The 22523-nt window shown below is 41.2% G+C and overlaps 1 protein-coding gene across 1 annotated transcript in view; it reads right to left on the reverse strand.

Annotated features, from left to right (window-relative positions):
• CORIN (corin, serine peptidase) overlaps nucleotides 1-22523 on the reverse strand; it is a 118052-nt gene that overhangs the window by 34956 nt on the left and 60573 nt on the right. Inside the window, exons 6-11 of the mRNA XM_081959718.1 lie at nucleotides 14308-14421; nucleotides 12445-12552; nucleotides 9213-9323; nucleotides 6738-6854; nucleotides 2954-3061; nucleotides 1294-1525 (exon numbers count right to left, since the gene is read on the reverse strand). Of these exons, the coding sequence (XP_081815844.1) occupies nucleotides 1294-1525; nucleotides 2954-3061; nucleotides 6738-6854; nucleotides 9213-9323; nucleotides 12445-12552; nucleotides 14308-14421 (790 nt within the window). The remainder of the gene's footprint in view (nucleotides 1-1293; nucleotides 1526-2953; nucleotides 3062-6737; nucleotides 6855-9212; nucleotides 9324-12444; nucleotides 12553-14307; nucleotides 14422-22523) is intronic.

Genomic DNA, 22523 nt, shown 5'->3' on the forward strand with positions numbered 1-22523 from the left:
CCATATATTGTGCTTCTATCCTACTTCAAACCATTCTATATTTTCCACAACAGAAATTATTTTCTCTCATCTGAAGGGGTAAAAAGGAGTGGTGCTGTGGCCTAGAGGTGGAGTTCTCATCTCACAATCAGGAGGCTGTGAATTCAATCCTAGGTAGAGGCAGATATTTCTCTCTCTCTCTGGGCACAATGAGACTATATCTGCTGAACAAAACTCCTCATTGGCAACAGGAAGGGCATCTGGCCATTAAAACACTCTGCTAGTTCCGTTCAGTTGCCCAGACTCCACCCCACAAGGGATTATGGGGTTGTTAAAAGATGATGATGATAATCTGAAGGGGTAAGACGACCCGCAAACTAACAAAAGCTCCGAACCCTCATAAACCTCCTTAATAGCTTGCTTAGGCATTGTCAGATGCTGGCTCGCAAGTTATATTAAATCAGCACCTGCATTTTTAGATGGTAATCAAAGAGAAAACTGAATTTCCTATTTCAATAAGCAGCATGCTAATTTTAAAACGAGTTTCATAGAGGTGTTATGGATAAGAGTGGATTGTCCTTTACTCCATAAAATGTTTGATCTGTTTTAAGTTCTTGTTCATCATTGGCTCTCCCAAAATGTGCTGAATTAATTTTATGAGTGTTTTAAAATATTAGTTGTTGCTGGTGGTGCTATTGGCCTTGAAGCCCTTTGGAGAGCCAAAATAGAGATTTCAAATGATTTCATTCTGCCTTCTAAAAGAAAAAGATGGAGATATGGTTGAGTCTACCTACACAGTCTCAATAATAACAGTCTGTGGAGATTCTCAGTCATTCAGGTCATGGTTGTCCCAAAGGTGCTTTTTCAAGAAGCAACTGGACTTTCTTGGTTTTTCTTTGAAGATGTTTCGCTTCTCATCCAAGAAGCTTCTTCAGCTCTGCTCTTCCCCACCATCCAGTCAGAGCTGAAGAAGCTTCTTGGATGAGAAGCAAAACGTCTCCAAAGAAAAACCAGAAGTCCGGTTGCCTCTTGAAAAAAGCACCTTTGGGATAATAATATTGACCATGAAGGAGAAGAAGTTTGGAACAGACATTGTGATGGCATCACCCAAATGGCACAATTTGCCCATGCTGAAAATGCTAAAAAGATTGAAAATATATGTACTGAAAGCCAAAGAAATGAATTAAAGAGTAAATAAAGGCAGAACCAGAAAGCATACAAGAATCACACTGCTGGACCAGCTAGCTATAATTTACATTTCGTTGTGTTTCGTTTGTTTCTTTATTTTAGAGCAAAAATAATATAGCCCGTTACCTGCATGGCGGGATACGCTCGTTTGTCTGAAAATCACATTTTGGCACTAAGATGGTACAGGCAAAAAACATCAGGTATTTGTAACAGTTAGTTTGAACCAAGGCTGGGAAGAGAGAAGACTCCCAGCTAATAGAGGCTTCCTTCTGCGTCCGATGGCCTAAATAATTGGGGTAATGCGTATAATTGTATGGCAGGTTCAGGCACAATTCCAGCGTAATGTGTTCACATTGACCTGGGCAGAATAAAACAGAAATTGATTTAATGATACAGAAACAATTAATCTAGACCAGTGATGGCTAACCATTTTGTCATCGCGTGCTGAAAGCGTGTGCACGATAGTGCATGCACGCAAACCCGCACCCATAATGCAATACACGCGCAACACCCCCTGCGCATGCGTACATGACTCCCTGGGCTCCCCCGCCCCCATGCATATGTGTGTAACCCTCTCCTGTGCTCCATTTTGGGCCTAGTAGGCCTCCTTGCAGCCTTCTGGGACCAAAAACGGGCCGCGGAAGTGAACACTGCACCTTCCCCCGCTCCCCCAACCCCTACGCATGCGACCCAAAAATCAACTGGCTGGCGGGAGGTGCATGCGCATACGTGGTGGAGCTGAGCTGGGATGATGGGTTGCATCCCCCACAGAGAGTGCCTTAAGTTCGCCATCACGGCTCTAGACTTATACGATAGTTTCAAGAATCATAATATATACAAGGAATCTTACAAAGGAGAGAAATCTGCCTAAAAATCATTTTCTCTTTGATGCAATGAATTTTCCTACACCTCACCCCATAAGGACCACCGCCAAAGAAACTACAAAGTAAGAAAAATTGGACACATATCCAATTCTACTGTGTATTAACTTCAATGTTTCCCTTTAGCCATATATGTTGAAATGAACAAGGGTGCAGATTCAGAGAGAAGCTTTCACATCTGACTGTGCATTCTGTTCATAAAGTATTTTGAGAAACTGCGAAACAAGGAAAGCCCAGTTAGAAGAAAGGACAGGAAGCATGTGAAAATAAAAACTTGGAAAAAGATGCACACAAACAGTATGGTCTTTTTAGATGCAAGTAAACATGTGAAACTTTCCTTTCCTTTGCCTGACTGAATCAAAATGATTTCATTTGTGTGATACATGACAATTAATCCTCACAAATAACTAAACATATTTTCTGAAGTGCGCCAATGTTAGTAATAGAAACACAGAGGCTATTAGAAATTGTACAAAAGAGGCAACAATCCAAAAAAGCAATACTTTGTGATGGAACTCGCTTCTATGGCTAAATCAATTCCTTTGATTGAAGAAAATACTATGTTTATTGCTGTCTGAAAACCTTTCAGAGATTTTTTTTTAAACGTGAAACAGAAAACAATGAACTTATGGTTTGTGATTTTGATCATTATAGAGGAGAGATTATATGAAGAAGAGTTATGATGTAACCATGGATTAAGAGATAAATTTATAATTGTATATAATTATAAATGCTGTAAAGAAGAACGGAATTTCTTTCCATTTGTTTCTTTTCTGTTTGCTTCCTTCTTTTAGCTTTCATTTTGATTTCTTTCTTTTTCGTAAGTTACCCGGTACATTAGTTTGTATTAATGTTTATCTTCTTTTTTTAAAAAAAACCTTTTATAAAATCACAAAGCTACTCACTGCAATTCACTTGGGTACTGTTCATGTCACAGAGAGGAGAAGGGCCACAAGAATCAGGACAGGAAGTTGAATTACACTTCTGATCTCTTTCATGGCACAATCTTTGGCCTAGATAACAACAACAAAAATCTTATCTCTCTATTTTTTAAAATAAATTTCAAGTTTTTTTATTTTTTTTATAAATATATCAAATCAATGGGTGATCAGTTTGGCACCTGGGTGTCATACATTCTAATACAAATAAATTGAGTCAAGTTAATCATAATTATTACATTCATTCAACTTATGTATTTCTAATAATAATACACATTTGTATTAGGTTGCAATCTATCGTTCAATTATTCCATGTTTTCTCTTGTTATTACTTTTATTTTGTTACATAAAAATGTATACACTAGTATTCCCCCTTCTCTTGTTTCTGTCACTTATTCTAACTTTTAATCTTGTCACCCTTTACCAAAAGACTTTTTCTTTCAATCCTATCTAACTTCTAATCATGTCACCTACTTAAAAAGAAAAAGAAAAGAGAGAGAGAGAGAGAGAGAGAAAAGCAAAAGCAAATCAGAAAAACAACAAAAAGGAGAGATCATCCAAAAAATCTTATCTCTATCGGTGAATTATATCATAGGAACACAATAGCCATATATGGATGTGGGAATTGATGGCTGTCATATATTGCAAGTAATCGTGGCTTGTTTTAGTCCAGGGCCCTCATAAACGAGCTTCATCTAAGCATGGAACAAAGAAGGTGGTACAGCAGTAACTTCTTCAAATAGGACTACAAAACTGCTTACCGGTTCTGGCTGAGCCGTTCCCCCCCCCCCCGACATATGTTGATGTCCAAGAAGAGCAGGAGATGCCAATCCTCCTGGGAAATTCTCTAGAGCAGGGGTGTTCAAAGTTGGCAACTTTAAGACTTGTGGACTTCAACTCCTAGAATTCCCCAGTCAGCTCTGGGAGTTGAAGTCCACAAGTCTTAAAGTTGCCAACTTTGGACACCCCTGCTCTAGACAGATAGCAAAACTCACTACTGTTTCGCTAACTTCAATTTACCTCAGCACTTCATAAGGGGGAAAGGGAAAACAAGGTTGAGGAGACGTGCAAGAAAGTGCAACTCTGAAGAAAAGTGCAAATGAGATGAGTACATGTTAAGTTGTACTTAAGAATGGAGATTCTCAGTCTTCCGGGACATGGTCGTTCTAAAGGAGCTTTTATGGCATATTTGTCCATCAAGCTGAAGGTCAATAGTGAAGTAAAGACTGGTGAAGTTCCTGATTCTGGAAATTTCTATCTTAGTGGATATAATTAGGTTAGATATGTTCAATGGTGGGTTGCAGGCGGTACACCCCAGTACAGGTGTACCGGATCCTGCCCGGAGCACTGGGTACCGTTCCGGTATGGTGCTCCGGAGGGCCCACCCGCCCGGCCGTGGTATTATTTGCAGGCTTTTTTTTTCATAGAATATTGTCCCCCGACTATGAGATGTGAGTCATGGATGTCAGCTTTCCAAGTAACACACCCATTGAAAGCAGAAATCTGAGGCAGGTAGATTCCTCCAAGAACATATTTATTGGATACATCATATCAGCACAGCCAGTGAAAACCAACTCTAAAGGTTTCACCTAATTAAAAGAGTAAAACTCTCCTCTCCCAGGTGTCACCAGTCACATTGTCCAATGAATATAGCTGGCAGGCTCCTCTCCCCCTTCACCAGCCACCTGCTATGATGACCTTGGTTCCCACAGGAAAACTTTTTGTTTCGACTGTTAGCTGGGCTATCTACTCCCCCCGTCCCTTCCCTCTATCAGGCTTCATGGCAGCTATATGGCAGCAAAAAATGGCTTCAGCTGGGTTCGCTTCAGAGTTGTCAATGGGAGCAGTACTACATAACATACCCAATGTAGTCAAATACACTAAGACTGAGCAACCCTGAGCATATTCTCTTCCATTGGAAATTTGTTCAAGCCTGGAAGAATAATACAATCCAGGCAACATCTGACTTGGAACTTCAGTGATGGCAAAACTGTATATATAGTATAGTATATATAAGCAACAGAAATTTAAATTTAACCAAGAATAGTTTCCATATATTCAATCCAGCAAGCAGCTTGGTAAATTTAACCATCTATTGTCTGGATTTTAAGGAGGCTTAAATGCTAACAAATATCATAAATCAGCAAATGCGTTAAAAAAAGTGAGACAGATAGGGTTTTTTCCCTTCTTCTTTTCTTTCTTTTTGTTAAAATTATTATTACCTTCTTTGGTATTTTAGGTATTTTGATTTTTAAGTATTTAACTTTTATTTTAATTGATTTGTCTATTTATTATTTCCTTTTATCAATATATATATACAAAGAGAGACACAGTAGCAATACAATGAAGAACAATTCAAGACTGAAACTATTATCGTGTAACGAATACTTTGATGTGATAGCAGTAATTCTTTCTTTTTTTAAAATCTTTTAGTCAGTTTTGGATGGAAAGTTAAATATAATCATATAATTGTAATGTGACATCCCAAAAGGCAATTGGTACTGATAAAATATTTAATATTCTCTTTTTTATTTTCAATACTTTAAGCTTTTTAAATAACAGAGAGTTAATACTTTTGAACATATTATATAAACAACAATGCATTGAAATGTATTGGAATAATTATAGTGTTATCATACAATAAAAGAAACAAACTGGGCAGGGGGAAAAGGGCAGGGCAGATTTTCCCTAAAATAAATCAAAACTCTGTATAGACAAGAAGAGGGAGTCAAACTATTCTCCAAGGCACCTGAGGGTAGAACAAGAAGCAATGGGTGGAAACTAATCAAGAGAAGCAACTTAGAACTGAGGAGAAACTTCCTGACAGTTAGAGCAATTAATCAGTGGAACAGCTTGCCTCCAGAAGTTGTGAATGCCCCAACACTGGAAATCTTTAAGAAGATGTTGGATAGCCATTTGTCTGGAACGGCATAGGGTTTCCTGCCTAGGCAGGGGGTTGGACTAGAAGACCTCCAAGGTCCCTTCCAACTCTGCTATTGTATTGTATTGTATTGTATTTAATAAATCAAAACAATGGTATATAGAAAAATGGTGACTCTGCAGAAGTATTATGAGACTCCAAACCCATGTAACCGTGATGGCGAACCTGTGGCACATGTGCCAGATGTGGCACGCAGTGCCCTCTGTGGGCACGCGAGCCACTGCACCAGCTCAGCTCTGTGGCGCATGCGCTCATGTCTCCCGGCAGCCAGCTAGTCTTCAGGTCTCTGCTGTGCAGGGGCAGGGCACATATGGGGGCACATGTGGGGGAGCATGAGCGCATGTGGGGGTGCATGCGCAGGGGACGGAGTGCATGCACAGCAGCGGGGCACATGCAGAGGGCTGCGCGCCTTACATTTTGGGAGTTCGGACGCGTGCACACTTTGGGCCCTCGGTCCAGAAAAAGTTAGCCATCCCTGCCCTATGACGTTCTCACAATATATTGTGTTCTGAGTTACGAAGCACATGAACACCGGGGTGTTTATCAAATGAACAATTCAGTCACCATCCTCAAAAGAACCCATAGAACAAAATAAATATTATTTTCCAATGGAAGCTCTTACATCAGGGTTGTCAAATTCCCAGCCAAAAGCGTTATGCGCTGGCCACGCCCAGTTTAGCAAAGGGGGGCAGGGGGGAAAGTCCTGATAGGTCACGTGACACCACCATGACGCCCTGAGTTTGACACTCCTATCTTAGATCTTTTCTCCAGTGATTTGAGTAGGGAACGACGTAAGTAGTAGACCCTTACTTCCACCGCAATTCTCTTCATCACTTCCATCTTTGCAATCATTGTCTCCATCACACTGGAAAGCACTAGGCACACACTGGCCGTTTCTGCATTCCGCCAGTCCTTGGCTATCGCATGCTGGAAACAAGAAGACGGTCACTTTATAGACTTTTCATTTAGCATAAATTACAATGAATTACTTCATTCATCTATGGGCATGTCAGAAAACCTACAATACAAAATAGGATACAGATAGGACATTTCTGTTACACTGTTAAAATAATGAAGAAATAACATGTAGGAAGTTAGCACCCACTCCTCTCCTAGAAAAATGAAATATTTTAGGAAATATTAAAAAGGCAGGATATTCCCCCTAAAAGGGAGGCAGAAACTCAGCTCCCCTCCCCACCTTTGTCAAAGGGCCATTAAGGCCTAGGCCAGTCTATTCTACATAACAAAGATCTACCTCCTTCAAGCAGAACCATAATACGAATTGCCCAAAGCCCTTTCATTACACCATCACCCAGCAAGAGTCAACCAAGCGTGGGACTCAGGACAGCCTACAGAGTTGCCCCTGCATGGCCCCATGGGAGTCTGACAACCAATCAGAATACAAGCTCAAATTCAAAAGCCCAGAGAGGGCATAAAACCCAGGGCATTCTCAGCATCTCTTCCCTTTTTTTGCCCAGGATCTCAAGCCATGTGAATCCTGTTCATAAATAAACTTTCTTTCCAAGCAACTTCCATGAATCCAGTGTCTTTTTCCCCACTTGGAACTGAACCCAGAAGGACATTTCTTCAAACAAAGCAAAGCGTAAAGGTTTGTTCTCCTAGGTTGCCAAACGTGGCAAACAAACCTTTATCCTCATCCTACACCTGAGCTGTAGATATTCACCATTACTGCAAATAAGCAAAGGACCACTTTGATGTAGTGCCTAAGCACCAGGCCACAACCCAGGTGATTGTGAATTCTAGACCCATCTTAAGCAACCTAGAATTGAGGAGAAATTTCCTAACAGTGAGAACGATTAACCAGTGGAACAGAAGTTGCCTTCAGAAGTTGTGGGTGCTTCATCACTGTAGCCTTTTAAGAAGAGACTAGACAGCTGTGGTGGCGCAGTGGTTAGAGTGCAGTACTGCAGGCTACTTCTGCTGACTGCACGTTTGCTAGTCGTCTCCGGCTCTAGGGGAGGTACTCATCTCCGTTTCAAAGCCAAAGTTCCAATGCTTTCCGAAGACATCTCCGTGGTCATGTGGCCGGCATGACTAGACTCCGAAGGCACACGGAACGCTGTGACCTTCCCACCAAAGGTGGTTCCTATTTTTCTACTTGCAGTTTTACATGCTTTCGAATTTCTAGGTTGGCAGAAGCTGGGACAAGTAACGTGAGCTCACTCCAGTACGTGGTGCTAGGGATTCGAACTGCCAAACCTTTGATCAACAAGCTCAGCATCTTAGCTGCTTACCTATATTCCCTTTTCTGAAGCCCAGCTGTTTTCCTCCCCAGCAGTAATGTGGAAGGTGATTTCTCTGTAAACTGTGCACATGCACGCACGCTCAGTGAGCTGATTGTTAAACTGGTAGGATCCCACTCCTGGATCTATGGATTTAAAAAGTACTGAGACACCGAATGAAATTATAATGTCCTCTTCTTAAGCACGAAGCCAGCTAGGTGACTTTGGGTCAGCATTGGGAAAGAGGCAATGGCCAACCACTTCCAAAAATCTTGCAACAAAAACTGCAGGGACTTGTCCAGAGGTACCATATTTTTCGGAGTATAAGATGCACCAAGGTTTTGAAGAGACAAAATATTTTTAAAAAAGTTTTTGCACACCGCAAACTTCCCCAAAACTTTTTTTGTGAAAATGGGCCCGTTTTTTTTTTCAAAAAAAGGGCATGAATAGCCTTTAGGAAACTTATAGAGTGCTGCTGGGTGGTGGTGGTGGTGGTGAAAACAGCCCGTTTTTCATCCCAAAAAGGGCATGGATAGCCTTTAGGAAGCTTATAGAGTGCTCCCCGGAGGGGATGAACAAAAACCTGCCTGTTTTTTGCTCATTTTTGTCCTCCCCATCCTCTAGGAGCACTCTGGAAGCTGCCTAAAAGCCATGCACGACTATTTTGGTGAAGGGGATGGGGTTTCTGGAGGCAAAATAATGCTGTATTCAGTGTATAAGATGCACCCAGATTTTCTTTTTTTAGGGAAAAAGGTTTGTCTTATACTCTAAAAAATACGGTAATTGCCAAGAGTCAACACTAACTCAAAGGCATACACACAAGCAAAGAATAATCACAGGATTTGGAAGAGACTACATAGCACCTACTAATGTTATATTACTAAGATAATTTAGCAAAGTAGCATTTTACCTGTAAACTTTGTATTGGAAGTGATATTTTTGGATTATGCCGGATGAGATACTTCAAATAAGATCCCAAGGAAATCTATATATGAAGATGCTACCCTTCTGTTATCAAAACATAAACTATCAACTAACTTACAACAGTTGGTTTCATCTGATTTGTCGAGGCAGTCAGGATCACCGTCACAGATCCAATCCATGGCTATGCATCTCCCATCTCCACACTGATGCTGAGTCACGGGATTACAATCTTTAATAGATAACATCGACAAAACACAGATGATATTTCTTCGTTACTTAGTATAAAAACTGGCTAGCAGGATACTGACAAGAAATTCTCTTCCTCTGTTGTCAACACTGATGTACACTAAGTGTAATCATTAAGAACATGTTGCAGCAGCATTGAGTAGAATTCAGAGGGCCATTTTAGCTAATTTTCTGTTTATATTCCAGATTCAACAGGAGTGGTGCAGTGGCCAAGAGGTGGAGCTCTCGCCTCACAATCAGGAGGCTGTGAGTTCGAATCCTGGGTAGAGGTAGATATTTCTTTCTCTGGGCATGACGAGAATAAATCTGCTGAATATAGCTCTGCATTGGCAACAGGAAGGGCATCCAGACAGTAAACAGCACCATTCAGTTGCCCAGACCCTACAAGGGATTATGGGGTCGTTAAAAGATGCTGATGATTCCAGATTCAACAGAATACGAAAATACATTTTCCAACCTCAACAATATCTTATTTTCAAAGTTGCTGATTTCCCCCCCTAAAATTATTATTTTTGAAAGTGGTCCTTATTGTCTTTAAGAGCATCTTTCATGCTTGACAATCTGTTCCTTGAAAAACAAACTGTATGAAAACCCTACAGGGGTCGGCAAACTTAAACACTCAAAGAGCCATTTGGACCCGTTTCCCACAGAAAAGAAAACACCGGGAGCCACAAAGTTCCTAACCGGAAGCCCCCTGTTCAATTCTGGAGCTGACCGGAAGTTCAGTTCCCCCACCATAGAGTCTCCTCCTAGCGCAGCGTTCTTTTTCCTCTAACTGTCATAACCGAAAGCCCTATCAATTGTGGAGACAACTGGAAAACCCTCCCTTTGCCATAGAGTCTTCTCCTGGCGCACTGTGCTTCTCTCCCCCCACCCACCGGAAGTTCTTCTCAAAATTGTGGTGCCAACCGGTGATGGAGCCGCAGCAGAGGGAGGAAAGAGCTACATACGGCTCCAGAGCTGCAGTTTGCTGACCCCTGTCCTATACAATTAACAGCAGCTTGGGTCAAACTTGCAGAAGGAAACAGTATGTGGAATTGCAAACATAAAGAAAAAGGGTTTGGGAGACCCAAAACACTGAACTTTTTACTGCATATTATTTTTAAGAGATCTAAGATATGAAGAATTACAATAGTTTCCCTGTCAATGTATTTTCCATGGGAAAAGAGGCTATCCCTACCTTGAAAATGTTTATGGTAGAAAATCTAGCTTTAGCTTTATTTCTTCAGGAAACAAAATAGATTACTAAATAGTGGAAACAGGAAAGCTCTTTATCCTGATGCACATCCTACTCAACTGTGTAAGACATATATTGATTTTTACTTGTTTGCCCTTCCGTGGCTGAACATGTGGATATTTTGCCATTGACATTGAGTCTTTATTGGTTAGCTCTTGGGCCATATCAAAGTGCAAAGTTCCAGAAACAAAATTATTACAACAATCTGATAAGAGTAATATAAAATGGAATTTGATAAATACAATTTAAAATGGAATTGGAATAAAATATGATTTAAAAAGGAATTGGAATAAAATACAGTCTAAAATGAAATTGGAATAGAGTACAATAATTTAAGATATAGATAAAATATGATAAAATTATATTTCGATGTCACCCTTACAATCTACTCCAATCAGTCCACATATGCAGATCTCAACCAAACCATTTGGTTTAAGTCCTGTGCTGTGCTAAATGCTATTTTCAGGTTCTGGCCACACATAAGGTAAGTTGTTTTGATATGGGGAGCCCAATGGGTCATTCGTTTGGTATATGGACCAAGGTCTCTCACCCCATTATACAAGCAACAATCAAATAGGATGTGAGGCAGGTCTTCTACCTCTTCCATTCTGCAAATGCAGAGACGCTCATTGCAGGGTATAGAATGGAATCTCCCATATCTGACCATTGAGTCAAGCAGTTCGAATCTCACTCACGTAAATATCTCCCTAAGATGTTTTGGCAGTTATAACTTCAAATAGCTGTCTACTTGAAAAGTACGTTTGTATTTACTCAGCCATTTCAAGTTACCCATCTTACTAAGGATAGCTATATCATTTTGTACTTCTATAGCCTTAATTATTTGGGCAGCTCTTTTTTTTAATTGTTCCCCTGTTACGCAAGAGACAGGAAGGCCACAGCTTCTTACAAAATTTTGAATAAAGGCTTTCCAATTTCCTTTAATGAGGCATATATACATGATTTTCAATGCTGGTAAATATTTTGATTATGCAAGCTATGGTTGATTTCCAGGTCAAAATGTAGACTGTGACCCTGGGAGGTAGATGATATACAATGCTACCTTTGTTTATCTATCCTGCTCAATCCAATTCCATACAAGGGCCACAGACTTTACATGATATTAAATTACTGAGTATTTAGATAAACATTCAGAAAAACTGAAACGAAGAATGATAATGTTGTTAGTTGTGGTAAAGGAACTGGACCTGAATCCAATGGAAAATTCTAGAACAAGGAAATTGGAATAAAAAATGTTTTTAATTAACCGGACTAGAATAGGATGTCCTTCAGACAGGGTTATTATGAATGAAATTAGAACCTGCCAAGATACTTTAGGGAAGTCATACATTCTTTATCTTCTCATCTGTCTAATTTGATATTGGTCTCATTGGCTTGTCAATAAGTAACTGAAGGAAATTCTAAATATAAAATTTTCCTAAGAATGGATTTTATGATATGTTTTTTCATCATTATAAGACCAGTTTTTATTAATATAGTATATCACGTTGATATACAATTATGTTAAATACATAACATAGCTACCATAAGTCTTACAAACTTCTTACAGGTTGTAGAATATCCATATAAATGTGTATAGGCTTCTCCATTCAGACCTGAATAGTACACAGAGAACATAAAGAACAAGTTTAAACCTTTTGATCTGTATGATCAAATAGTGATAATTATTGCTTCTATGCTAATTCTTGGCTTCTGTCTGTTCCAGAATTGACTCTAGAAAGAGGGAACTGTGATTTTAGAACAAACATAGCTCTCTGTGGTACTGCATGCTATCTAACAATGTCTGTATTTAACTCTTTTGGGATTAAACCATTTCCTCCCAGCTTTTAAAAAATATGTTTCCTTTTACCACAATTCTGTTCATCACTAAGATCTCCACAATCATCATAACCATCACAAACAAAGGTATAATTGAGGCATCTTCCAGTGTTGCAGCGGAAAAGCTCTTCACTGCAATCTGCAAAACAGAAATATATTCTTTAAAAAGCTTAGTTTGGCTGAACCAAGATAGTCCATTCCCCAAGCAAAAGATTAATTCCTGATATTTTACAAATTATTAGATAACTTTTAAAATTAACGCTAGTTTCATTCTTTCAATAGCGCCAAGTAAGCCAATAATCTACTCCAGGGGCTGCTGGGGGTTCGCAAGGGTTCGGGAGAACCTCTAGTTAAGATTCTGTGCAGTTCGGAGAACATCCAAATCCCACTCCTGGCTGGCCCCGCCCACGCCTCCTCTCCCAGGAGTCTCCACTCGGCCCGTTTTGGATGCAGGTTAAGTGCAGGACATGCGCGGAGGCTCGGGAAGGGCAAAAACCAGGCCTACTGGAAGTTCGGAAAGGCCAGAAACGGGCCCATTTCCAGCCTCCAGAGTCTGGGGAGGCTGTTTTCACCATCCTGGAGGCTCAAGGAAAGCCTCCAGAGCCCTGGGAGGGCACCACCACCACCACCGCTGTGGTGCAGGAGGTCAACTAAGCCATGCCCACTGTGGCCATGCCCACCCAGCAACCGGGCAGAGAACCCCTTGCTAAAAATTTTGAAGCCCACCCCTGATCTACTCCTGCTTTAAGGAGGCCATGAGACATACCTTCTCTTCACTCAGAAGACTTGGAGATTGAAACTGGCTGGTTTCAAATATAGTATTTCTAACTATAATAATCAAGAAGGTTGTACAGGCCTGCCTAGAAGATTTTCTTAGCATAATCCAGTCAGGACTATCTAAGAACCTAATATTGTGGGAACCCTGCTGGACTTAAACCAAGACCCATCTTAGTTTAGGATTTTGCTTTTGATAGTGGCCAATGGTCACAAAACATTAGAGGTAGATTCTTCCCCCAATTATTCTTCTACCATTCATATTTGGAAGCAATCCAGAGGCAAATGAGTCTTCCAGTCTCTTAACAGACTTTTCCTCCATAAACTGTTCCACTTCCTTCCTAAAGTCATCCAAATTGTTATCACCACCACATCTTGAGGTTAATAATTCCACACATTATGCGTCGTCGTGTGAAGCTATGCTTTCTTTCATCTTAAATCCCTTTCCAATCAGAACATAAATTCAGACTTTGAAGAGGGGGGGGGGGAATGTCTCTATGTGCATTTACTTCATACATGTATATTCAGCTGAATATATGTTCAATCCCCTTCACATGCCTTTCTTCCAGGGGTGAAATTCTGACAGGTTCTGGAGAACCAGTAATGGAAATTTTGAGTAGTTCAGAGAACCGGCAAATACCACCTCTTGCTGGCCCCAGAGTGGGGTGGGAATGGGGATTTTGCAGTATCCTTCCCCTGCCATGCCCACCAAGCCACGCCCTCAGAACCGACAGTAAAAAAATTGAATTTCACCACTGCTTCCTTTCCAAATTAAAGAATATTTTTGTTTGATCCTACTCATTACTTTGGTTGCTCTCTTCTGAGAATAGATTCAGATTTACGACTGCATGTTTCACTTGGCAACCACATAACTCAGACTTATGGCCATTGGATTCATTTAATGACTGCTGTAAAACATCATAAAATTATGTCCAGTCCTGTAGTCTCCTCAACGTCATGACCATCACATGACTTACAACCAAAATTCCAGCGTTAGTTGCTATCGTAAGTCAAGGACTACCTATTATACAGATCCAGTGGATGAGTACAAGTTCTCTCTGATAGCTGTAATGTTGTTTCCCACCTTAATATTTTGTCTGACGCAACTTAGGTAACTTACTGCAATGCAATTCATCGCTCCAGTCATCACAATCATTAAAGCCATTGCACTGCAGAATCCTTGGGATGCAAACCCCACTTCTGCACAAAAAGCTTTCATCTTCTTCACAAAGTACTGAAAAACAAAAAATAAGGAACAGGATAATAGCTTCTCTTAGATTGAAAACCAAAAGTACTTCCCAACATTCCTTTGAAAGGGCATTAGATAACCTCAAGCTCCAACTGTTAGCAAGTCCAATTTAAAATTATATCCCACTAGCCGATAACCCGGCGTTGCCCAGGTATTTATTTATCCTAATTCTGTATTAGGTTGGAGCTCCCTTGTGGAATACTGTGACGCTGTTACCATGGCAACTCCACTGGGCTGTACAGTAGACACCTTCTTAAGGCACAACAGGCTGCCTCCTAACACTATCACACTAATGCACACTATCATTGTCAAAAGTACTGTGATTTGACACTATAGATATAATTCATTCCTTTTCATTTCAGCGGCCCAGGCGTTCCAGAGTTATGCTGAAACACCCACGCACAGACACACCCCGAGGGTTGTTATGGGTGTCTTACCCCCACAGTATTTTTTTCCCAGGGAGTAAGTCCTCTGTGTACCAAATTTGGTTGAAATTGCTCGAGGCGTTCCAGAGTTATGCTGGAACACACACACAGACATATATATATATAGATAGATTTACCGTGATAAGGAAGATTATAGTAATAGCATTTAGACATATATGCTTCACATTGCTTTACAGCCCTCTCTAAGAGGTTTACAGAGTCTGAATATTGCCCCCAACAATTTGAGTCCTCATTTCACCCACCTTGGAAGGATGGAAGGCAAAGTTAACCTTGAGCCGCTCATAATTGAATTCTTGGAGTGAGCAGTAAGTTAGCCTGTAGTATGGCATTCTAATCACTGCGGCAATATGGCTATGTATAGAGCAACATTGAATATTAACTAATAGAAGTTGCCATCACATCCCAGTAATGCCTGACTAAGTCAATCTCTGGGGATATGTGATAGTGGAATAATAAATTGGATGAAGACCAATGGCATTTACACTGGGCCCTATCTAACAAAATGGTAGAAAAAAGTAAGGTTTTACATTTAGGCAAGAAAAACCAAATGTACAGGTACAGACTAGGTGAGACGTGACTCAACGGCAGTAACTGCGAGATGGGTCTTGGAGTCCTAGAGAAAACGACTTAAATATGAGCCAGCAATGTGCTGCAGCAGCTGGTTAAAAAAGTCAATACAATCTCAGGCTGCAGAGGGATAAAATTAAGATAACAAAACACCTTGTTTTATAATACCTTGGTAAGAGCACATTTGGAATGCGGCATCCAGTTTTAACCACCATATTATAAAAAAAGAGGTTGAGACTCTGGAAAAAGTGCAGAGAAGAGCGACAAAAATGACGGGAGCTGAAGGTTAAAATATATGAAGAACGGTTGCAGGAACTGGGTATGTCTAGTCCAGTGAAAAGAAAAAACTAGGGGTGACAGGACAGCAGTGCTCCAATATTTGAGGGGCTACCATAAAGAAGAGGTGGCCAACTTATTTTCCAAAACATCAGAAAGCAAGAAGCAATGGATGGAAACTGAGCAAAGAGAGAGGCAACCTAGAACTAAGGAGAAATTTCCTGAGAGTAAGAACAATTAATCAGTGGAACAACTTCAGAAGTTGTGGGTGCTCCAACACTGGAGGCTTTAAAGAAGAGATTGGACAACCATTTGTCTAAAATTGTATAGGGTCTCCCCAGTGGTGGGTTCCAGACTCCGTCACAGTCGGTACGCTGCACACGGGGCTGGGCGTCCTAGTTGGGCACGTGCACTGCGCACGCCACTGCCCTGCAACACCCAGCTGCTCGGCGGAGATTGCGCAGGTGCTGCATGCTGGGCGCAATTGGCCGGTCATGTTATAAGCAGCAATGGAACGCACGTGGGCCAAATGAGCCACCGTACCGATACGGTGGCTGTGGCTCCCGGCTACTACCGGTATGGCCGTACTGGGCTGTACCACTCGGAACCCACCACTGGGTCTCCTACTTGAGCTGGGATTGGATTAGAAGACCTCCAAGGTCCCTCCCAACTCGTGTTATTCTGTTATTTTGTAATGAATGTGAGTAGGTCATTGCTCAGCTGGGCAATATACAATCTATGCTGGAAGAAGTTTTGTATAAGCTCGCTTAGGTAGATCAGAGCAGGAGTCAACTCCACATAAAGGCTAAAACTACTTTTCAGAGTGATTACAAAACAGAATCTAGCAAGTCTGACTGTGCTTTACTTCCTCCCCATTCCTATACTCATGTGAATTAGGGAGATGCCTGTTTGAGTTTCTTCCAAATATTTTCTCTTTTTTGTGGGCTCAAATATGCATTTGTCAGTCTTCCAAGCAGAACGAACAGGAAACATGAGAAGATAAGCTAAATCTATTTTATTTTAAGGCTATAATAACAGATTCTTCTTCTAAGACTGAAAGTACAAATCTCCCACCCTCCCTTTTTACCGCCTGATTAGTTGGGACAGATCCTTTGTAAGTTCCTTTTTCTGCCAGTTATTCAATTTTGGGCTCCTACCTCTTTTATGGGACGTTCCCCTGGCAGCATCTCCCCCTCCCATCTTTTCTCACATTTCATTACAGTTTTTCTCCTCCTCGTGTGCTAACAGAATTCATATATTTTCATTAAGATCATCTTCTTTACGCTTTCTTAAGAAAATTCATATGTGCTGTTTCAGAGAGCTTTTGGATCTAACACTGCTTCCCAAAAATAAAAACTATTTTATATAAGTTTCAGCCAATATACTAATGCCACTTCATTATCCAGATAAGGATGATGGATAAATAATTGGTGTTAGTTATGGTACTTTTTCAGTTGGGTGTAGGAGATGACCAGGCTGAGCCTAAGGGAGGGGTAAAACATGTCATAAGTTATTAGTCCCTGCATGCTTGCAAGAGATCAAAGTCCAGCCCACCTCGAATGCCTTTCTTATCTCCCACTCATTTCTCTTGACCATTAGTTGTTCAGGTTCTTGTAGAATTTAAGCTTGCTATAAATCTTTATACTCATTTGAACACCCTGAATCTCCTGATTTCCCTAGCACTTGACATTAGGATTACCCTAATATAATAGACAATGGTCTCGTTCAGGGTGTCAAAGTGGCGGCCCGCTGGCTGGCTGCGTCACACACAGGCCACGCCCACCCCAGCTCTGCGAATGGGGAAAATGTCACAAAATGTCATGTGATGCCGCAAGTTTGACACCCATGGTCTAGTCCAAGCAGTCGCGAAAAACCCACAATAGTCTGCCTTTGAAAAGTACTCAAAATCTTCACTAACCTAAATGACAGCTACTAAACTAGGGCCAATTAATGATGTCTACTACAACAATTTTCACCATTCCTGAACAAAATGTTGGTGTTGACCTTTCATAATGCTCTGATCTACATGAATACTGAAACTTTCAAAAGTAGGAATTTTACAGCCAAACTAGACAGTATATTAAAAAGAATTACCTGAAACAATAAGCTTATTTCAGTGAGAATGGAAAGAGCATATTGTCATATAGACTGCTGAATACCATAGCAGTCCATTTCCCCAAATTCCCCATATAAGGGACTAGCTGTGCCCATAGCATCTGCCCTCCTAATAAAATTGGCTTGCTTTAGGGCCCACCAATTAAGCAATTTAGTGGGACCAGAAAGCAGAACTTCGCTGACATTGTACCCGTCCAGTGGTGAAATGCAAATTTTTTTACTACCAGTTCTGTGGGCGTGGCTTGGTGGGTGTGGTTTGGTAGACATGGCAGGGGAATCATACTGCAAACTCTGCATTCCCACCCCACTCTGGGGCCAGCCAGAGGTGGCATTTGCCAGTTCTCCAGACTTCTCAAAATTTCCGCTACCGGTTCTCCAGAACCTGTCAGAACCTGCTGGATTTCACCCCTGTATCTGTCCTTCAAAATAGCTTTCCACTTTTCCTGTTTTCAAATAAAACATAAAATAACTATCATTCAAGATACAGAACCATCCTTCCATGTTTGGAAAAACCATCCTACAAGTTTGAAGGGTTTGTCTGACCATTCTGACAATGGTCTTTTTTTAAAAAGACTCCTTTCAAAGGCTTTTAAAAAAAAACAAAAAACCAGGATCTGCTCAGAATGGTCAGACAAACTCCTCAAACCTGTAGAGGGACATGGAAGGATGGTTCTGTATCTTGAATGATAGTTGTTTTATGCATATTGTTCAATTGTTCTGTAATTCTTGTTGCTATTCAACAATTGTGAAGCCACCCAAAGTTGTTTGAAATTGGGCAGCATAAATAATTTAATCTATAAACTGTTTCCCCTATCTAAAATACAGAAGCTTCCAGCTCATTATGTTGACTGGAAAAAACATTGAAGTCAAGAATTTGAACCTTGAATTCAATAGAAACAGGAATCGTGTTTGATGCACAGAAGTTGCTACTGGTTGTTAGTATTTAACAGCATCACTGATTTTTTCGGTAATAAACCTACTTATCTCCTCGACTGTCTATTTATCGGCTTTCAGTCTAGCTTGCTAGAGCTGAAACAAATCATCTTTGTGCAATATTTGTGATAGGATTAACCCTTTCTTCTCTTGAAAGAAATATCCTTCTGGGTTAGATTCCAAGTGGGGGAAAAGACACTGGATTCATGGAAGTTGCTTGGAAAGAAAGTTTATTTATGAACAGGATTGCATGGTTTGAGGTCCTGGGCAAAAAAGGGGAGAGCTGAGAGTGCCTGGGTTTTATACCCTCTCTGAGTTTTTGAATTTGACCTTGTATTCTGATTGGTTGTCAGACTCCCATGGGGCCATGCAGGGGCAACTCTGTAGGCTGTCTTGAGTCCTGAGCTTGGTTGACCCTTGTTGGATGGTGATGCAATATACCCTTTTAATATTTCCTAAAATATTTCATTTTTCTAGGAGAGGGGTGGGTGCTAACTTCCTACACTTCTCCACTGCAGATTTCTGAAATCAAAGCTGCTCACCTCAATTGGAATATTCTATCTTCACAGACCTCCTCATCTCTGTCAATCCTTCCTTCCTTAAAACAAATTATTTCCATTCGGTGAGAAAGCAAACAGAAACAAGAAAAGGAAATGGACTGATTGAAGGATTATGGTCTATCATCTAGAAAATGTGGCAAGCTTTGGTAACGAGCCATGTATATATAACTTTTGCAAACTACAAAGATTCGTCTGGTACCAGCATGCACAATCCTGTTTTGATGTTATCTGAAGCAAACCATGAACAGGAAACCAAATTAGATTAATCTTACAACGAAGGCGAGATGCTATTTACATACACGTGTTTCTCATCAGACACCTGTGGTTCAGTCTGATTCAAGGAGACAAAGGCTGCTTTTTCCTGTCCATCGCATTTCATTTTGAAATCAATATTCTGAATTTTTATAATTGAAACCTGCTCATACACATAATACACTATGGTGGTCACACAATGCTATGACTCACAATACTGATTTCTAAAGAGCTCTACTACTCTGTGGGTGCCTTGCTGGAGGATTATGAAGGTGTCTATTGGCCATCCAGGAACTGAATTGTGGACAGGATTCTTAGAGCAATAAATGTTGAAAATGCCGTAAAAAAAAGGAACATTTTACACAAAATAAACTCCAAAATGTTGGAAAGAAATACAACAAAACATCCAGAAAATTCTGAAAGTAAAATTTGAACTGAAACGACAAATACAGTACAATAGCAGAGTTGGAAGGGACCTTGGAGGTTTTCTAGTCCAACCCCCTGCCTAGGCAGGAAACCCTATACCATTCCAGACAAATGGCTATCCAACATCTTCTTAAAGACTTCCAGTGTTGGGGCATTCACAACTTCTGGAGGCAAGCTGTTCCACTGATTAATTGTTCTAACTGTCAGGAAATTTCTCCTCAGTTCTAAGTTGCTTCTCTCCTTGATTAGTTTCCACCCATTGCTTCTTGTTCTACCCTCAGGTGCCTTAGAGAATAGTTTGACTCCCTCTTCTTTGTGGCAACCTCTGAGATATTGGAATAATGCTATCATGTCTCCCCTAGTCCTTCTTTCTCTTAAGCTAAACATACCCAGTTCCTGCAACCGTTCTTCATATGTTTTAGACTCCAGTCCCCTAATCATCTTTGTTGTCCTTCTCTGCACTCTTTCTAGAGTCTCCACATCTTTTGTACATCGTGGCGACCAGAACTGAATGCAGTATTCCAAGTGTGGCCTTACCAAGGCATTATAAAGTGGTATTAACACTTCACATGATCTTGATTCTATCCACTGTTTATGCAGCCTATAACTGTGTTGGCTTTTTTGGCAGCTGCTGCACAAAAATGATTTTAAAAATGATAGTAAAATGATTTTTACTAGGCATGAGTCTAGAGTGTACAAATGAAAAACGTATTAAGATATATGCTGATAGTGGCAAGAATTAATCACTCCCCAAAAGTTGCAGGGAATACAACTGAAAGATCAAAATGGGAGAATATGGAGCAATGGAAAAAGAATAACTACCATCAAATCTAACTAAATTCAGGCAAGAACAGCTCCCTTATATATGACATATCATGAGCCACGGTGGCGTAGTGGTTAGAATGCAGTACTGCAGGCTACTTCTGCTGCCTGCCGGCTGTCTGCAGTTTGGCAGTTCAGATCTCACCAGGCTCAAGGTTCACTCAACCTTCCATCCTTCCGAGGTGGGTAAAATGAAGACCCAGATTGTTGGGGGCAATAGGCTGACTCTGTAAACTGCTTACAGAGAGCTGTAAAGCACTGTAAAGAGGAATATAAGTGCTGTTGTTATTGCTATCATACAGCAAAGCAAGTTAAGACAATTAGTATTTGGTTTAAAACAGAAACTGTTGAAAAAATAATAATAGAAATGAGTAGTAACTGCAGTCTTGCCTTAAGATGAAGCCAGCTGAGTGACCTTGAGCTACTCATAGTCTCAGACTTAGAAAGGAGGCAATGGCAATCCACCTCCGAAAAACCTTGCCAAGAAAACCACACGGGTTACAGGCAGACTATAATGGGGTTTGCCCATCATGGTCATAAATAATGACAGTCACAAAATGAGTTGCCCACCCGACCAATCTCATTTTATGATTTTTTTTTCTCCAGCGATCATTAAGTTGTGAAGCGGTTGCCAAGTTCATTAGACCAGTGTTTCTCAATCTTGGCAACTTGAAGATGTCTGGACTTCAACTCCCAGAATTCCCCAGCCAGCATTTGCTGGCTGGGGAATTCTGGGAGTTGAAGTCCAGACATCTTCAAGTTGCCAAGATTGAGAAACACTGCATTAGACAAACTCTACAGTTGGTAAGCATGAGAAAGGTTTGCTATGGACCAATTTCGTTGAAAACCAAAAGAAAACGCCAGTTTTCAGCAAAACCTTTGTAAAACAGAGTCACGTGACCACGGGATGCAGCAAACATCGATAAATGCAGGCCAGTTGCCCTCTGCCTCACATGCAGTCATGTGATGCAGGGGAGGACAGCCGTCACAAACAGGGAGGTCTGACATAACTTTGAACCATTGCTAAGCAGCCAATTGTACGTTGATGGCTATTTGGAGCAGGGGTCACCAACCTTTCGGACCTCAGGGACCATTAAATTCATAATTTTAAATCCTGCAGACCACTAATCTACCTAATGACTGGGTGGGCGGGCGTGGCTAGGTAGTCATGTGACAGGGTGGGCCTGGGCAACTCAATGTCACTCACATCAAGGGGAGCCTCACCAGCCTCCACTCGCCCCTCCCCTCCCTCCCAGCCACTCCTCACCTGCCTACTCAGGCTCTGTGGGGCCCCAGCAGGAAGCAGTTGTTGGAGCTAAGCAGTCACCGTGAGAAAGAGTTGGCAAAACAGCTGGCTCAGTTCAAGTTGGCTCTTACCAGGAAGGAGGTTCAGCAGAAACACCTCACTGAGGACTATGAGCATAGGCTTTCCAAGTGGGAGTGCAAGGCCAGGTACCGGCGCCTGGAGGCTCAGTGGACTGAGATGGTCAGCCAGTTCCAGGCCATGATGCAGTCCCACTGGAACGAGGCCCTCTGGCTTTTTGCCACCAGCGACTCTTCCCTCCAGCCTTCGCCCAAAGCCCCTCACCAGGAGGCTGAAGCAGACCCCTAGTCGGAATTTATGCCCCCCTCCAACCCGCACAAAAAGACCCCAAAGGGGGAGACTCTCTGCTACAACACAAGCACGTAT

This window comes from Natrix helvetica (assembly GCF_964273705.1).
Source record: "Natrix helvetica genome assembly, chromosome: 7".
Lineage (NCBI taxonomy): Eukaryota > Metazoa > Chordata > Lepidosauria > Squamata > Natricidae > Natrix > Natrix helvetica.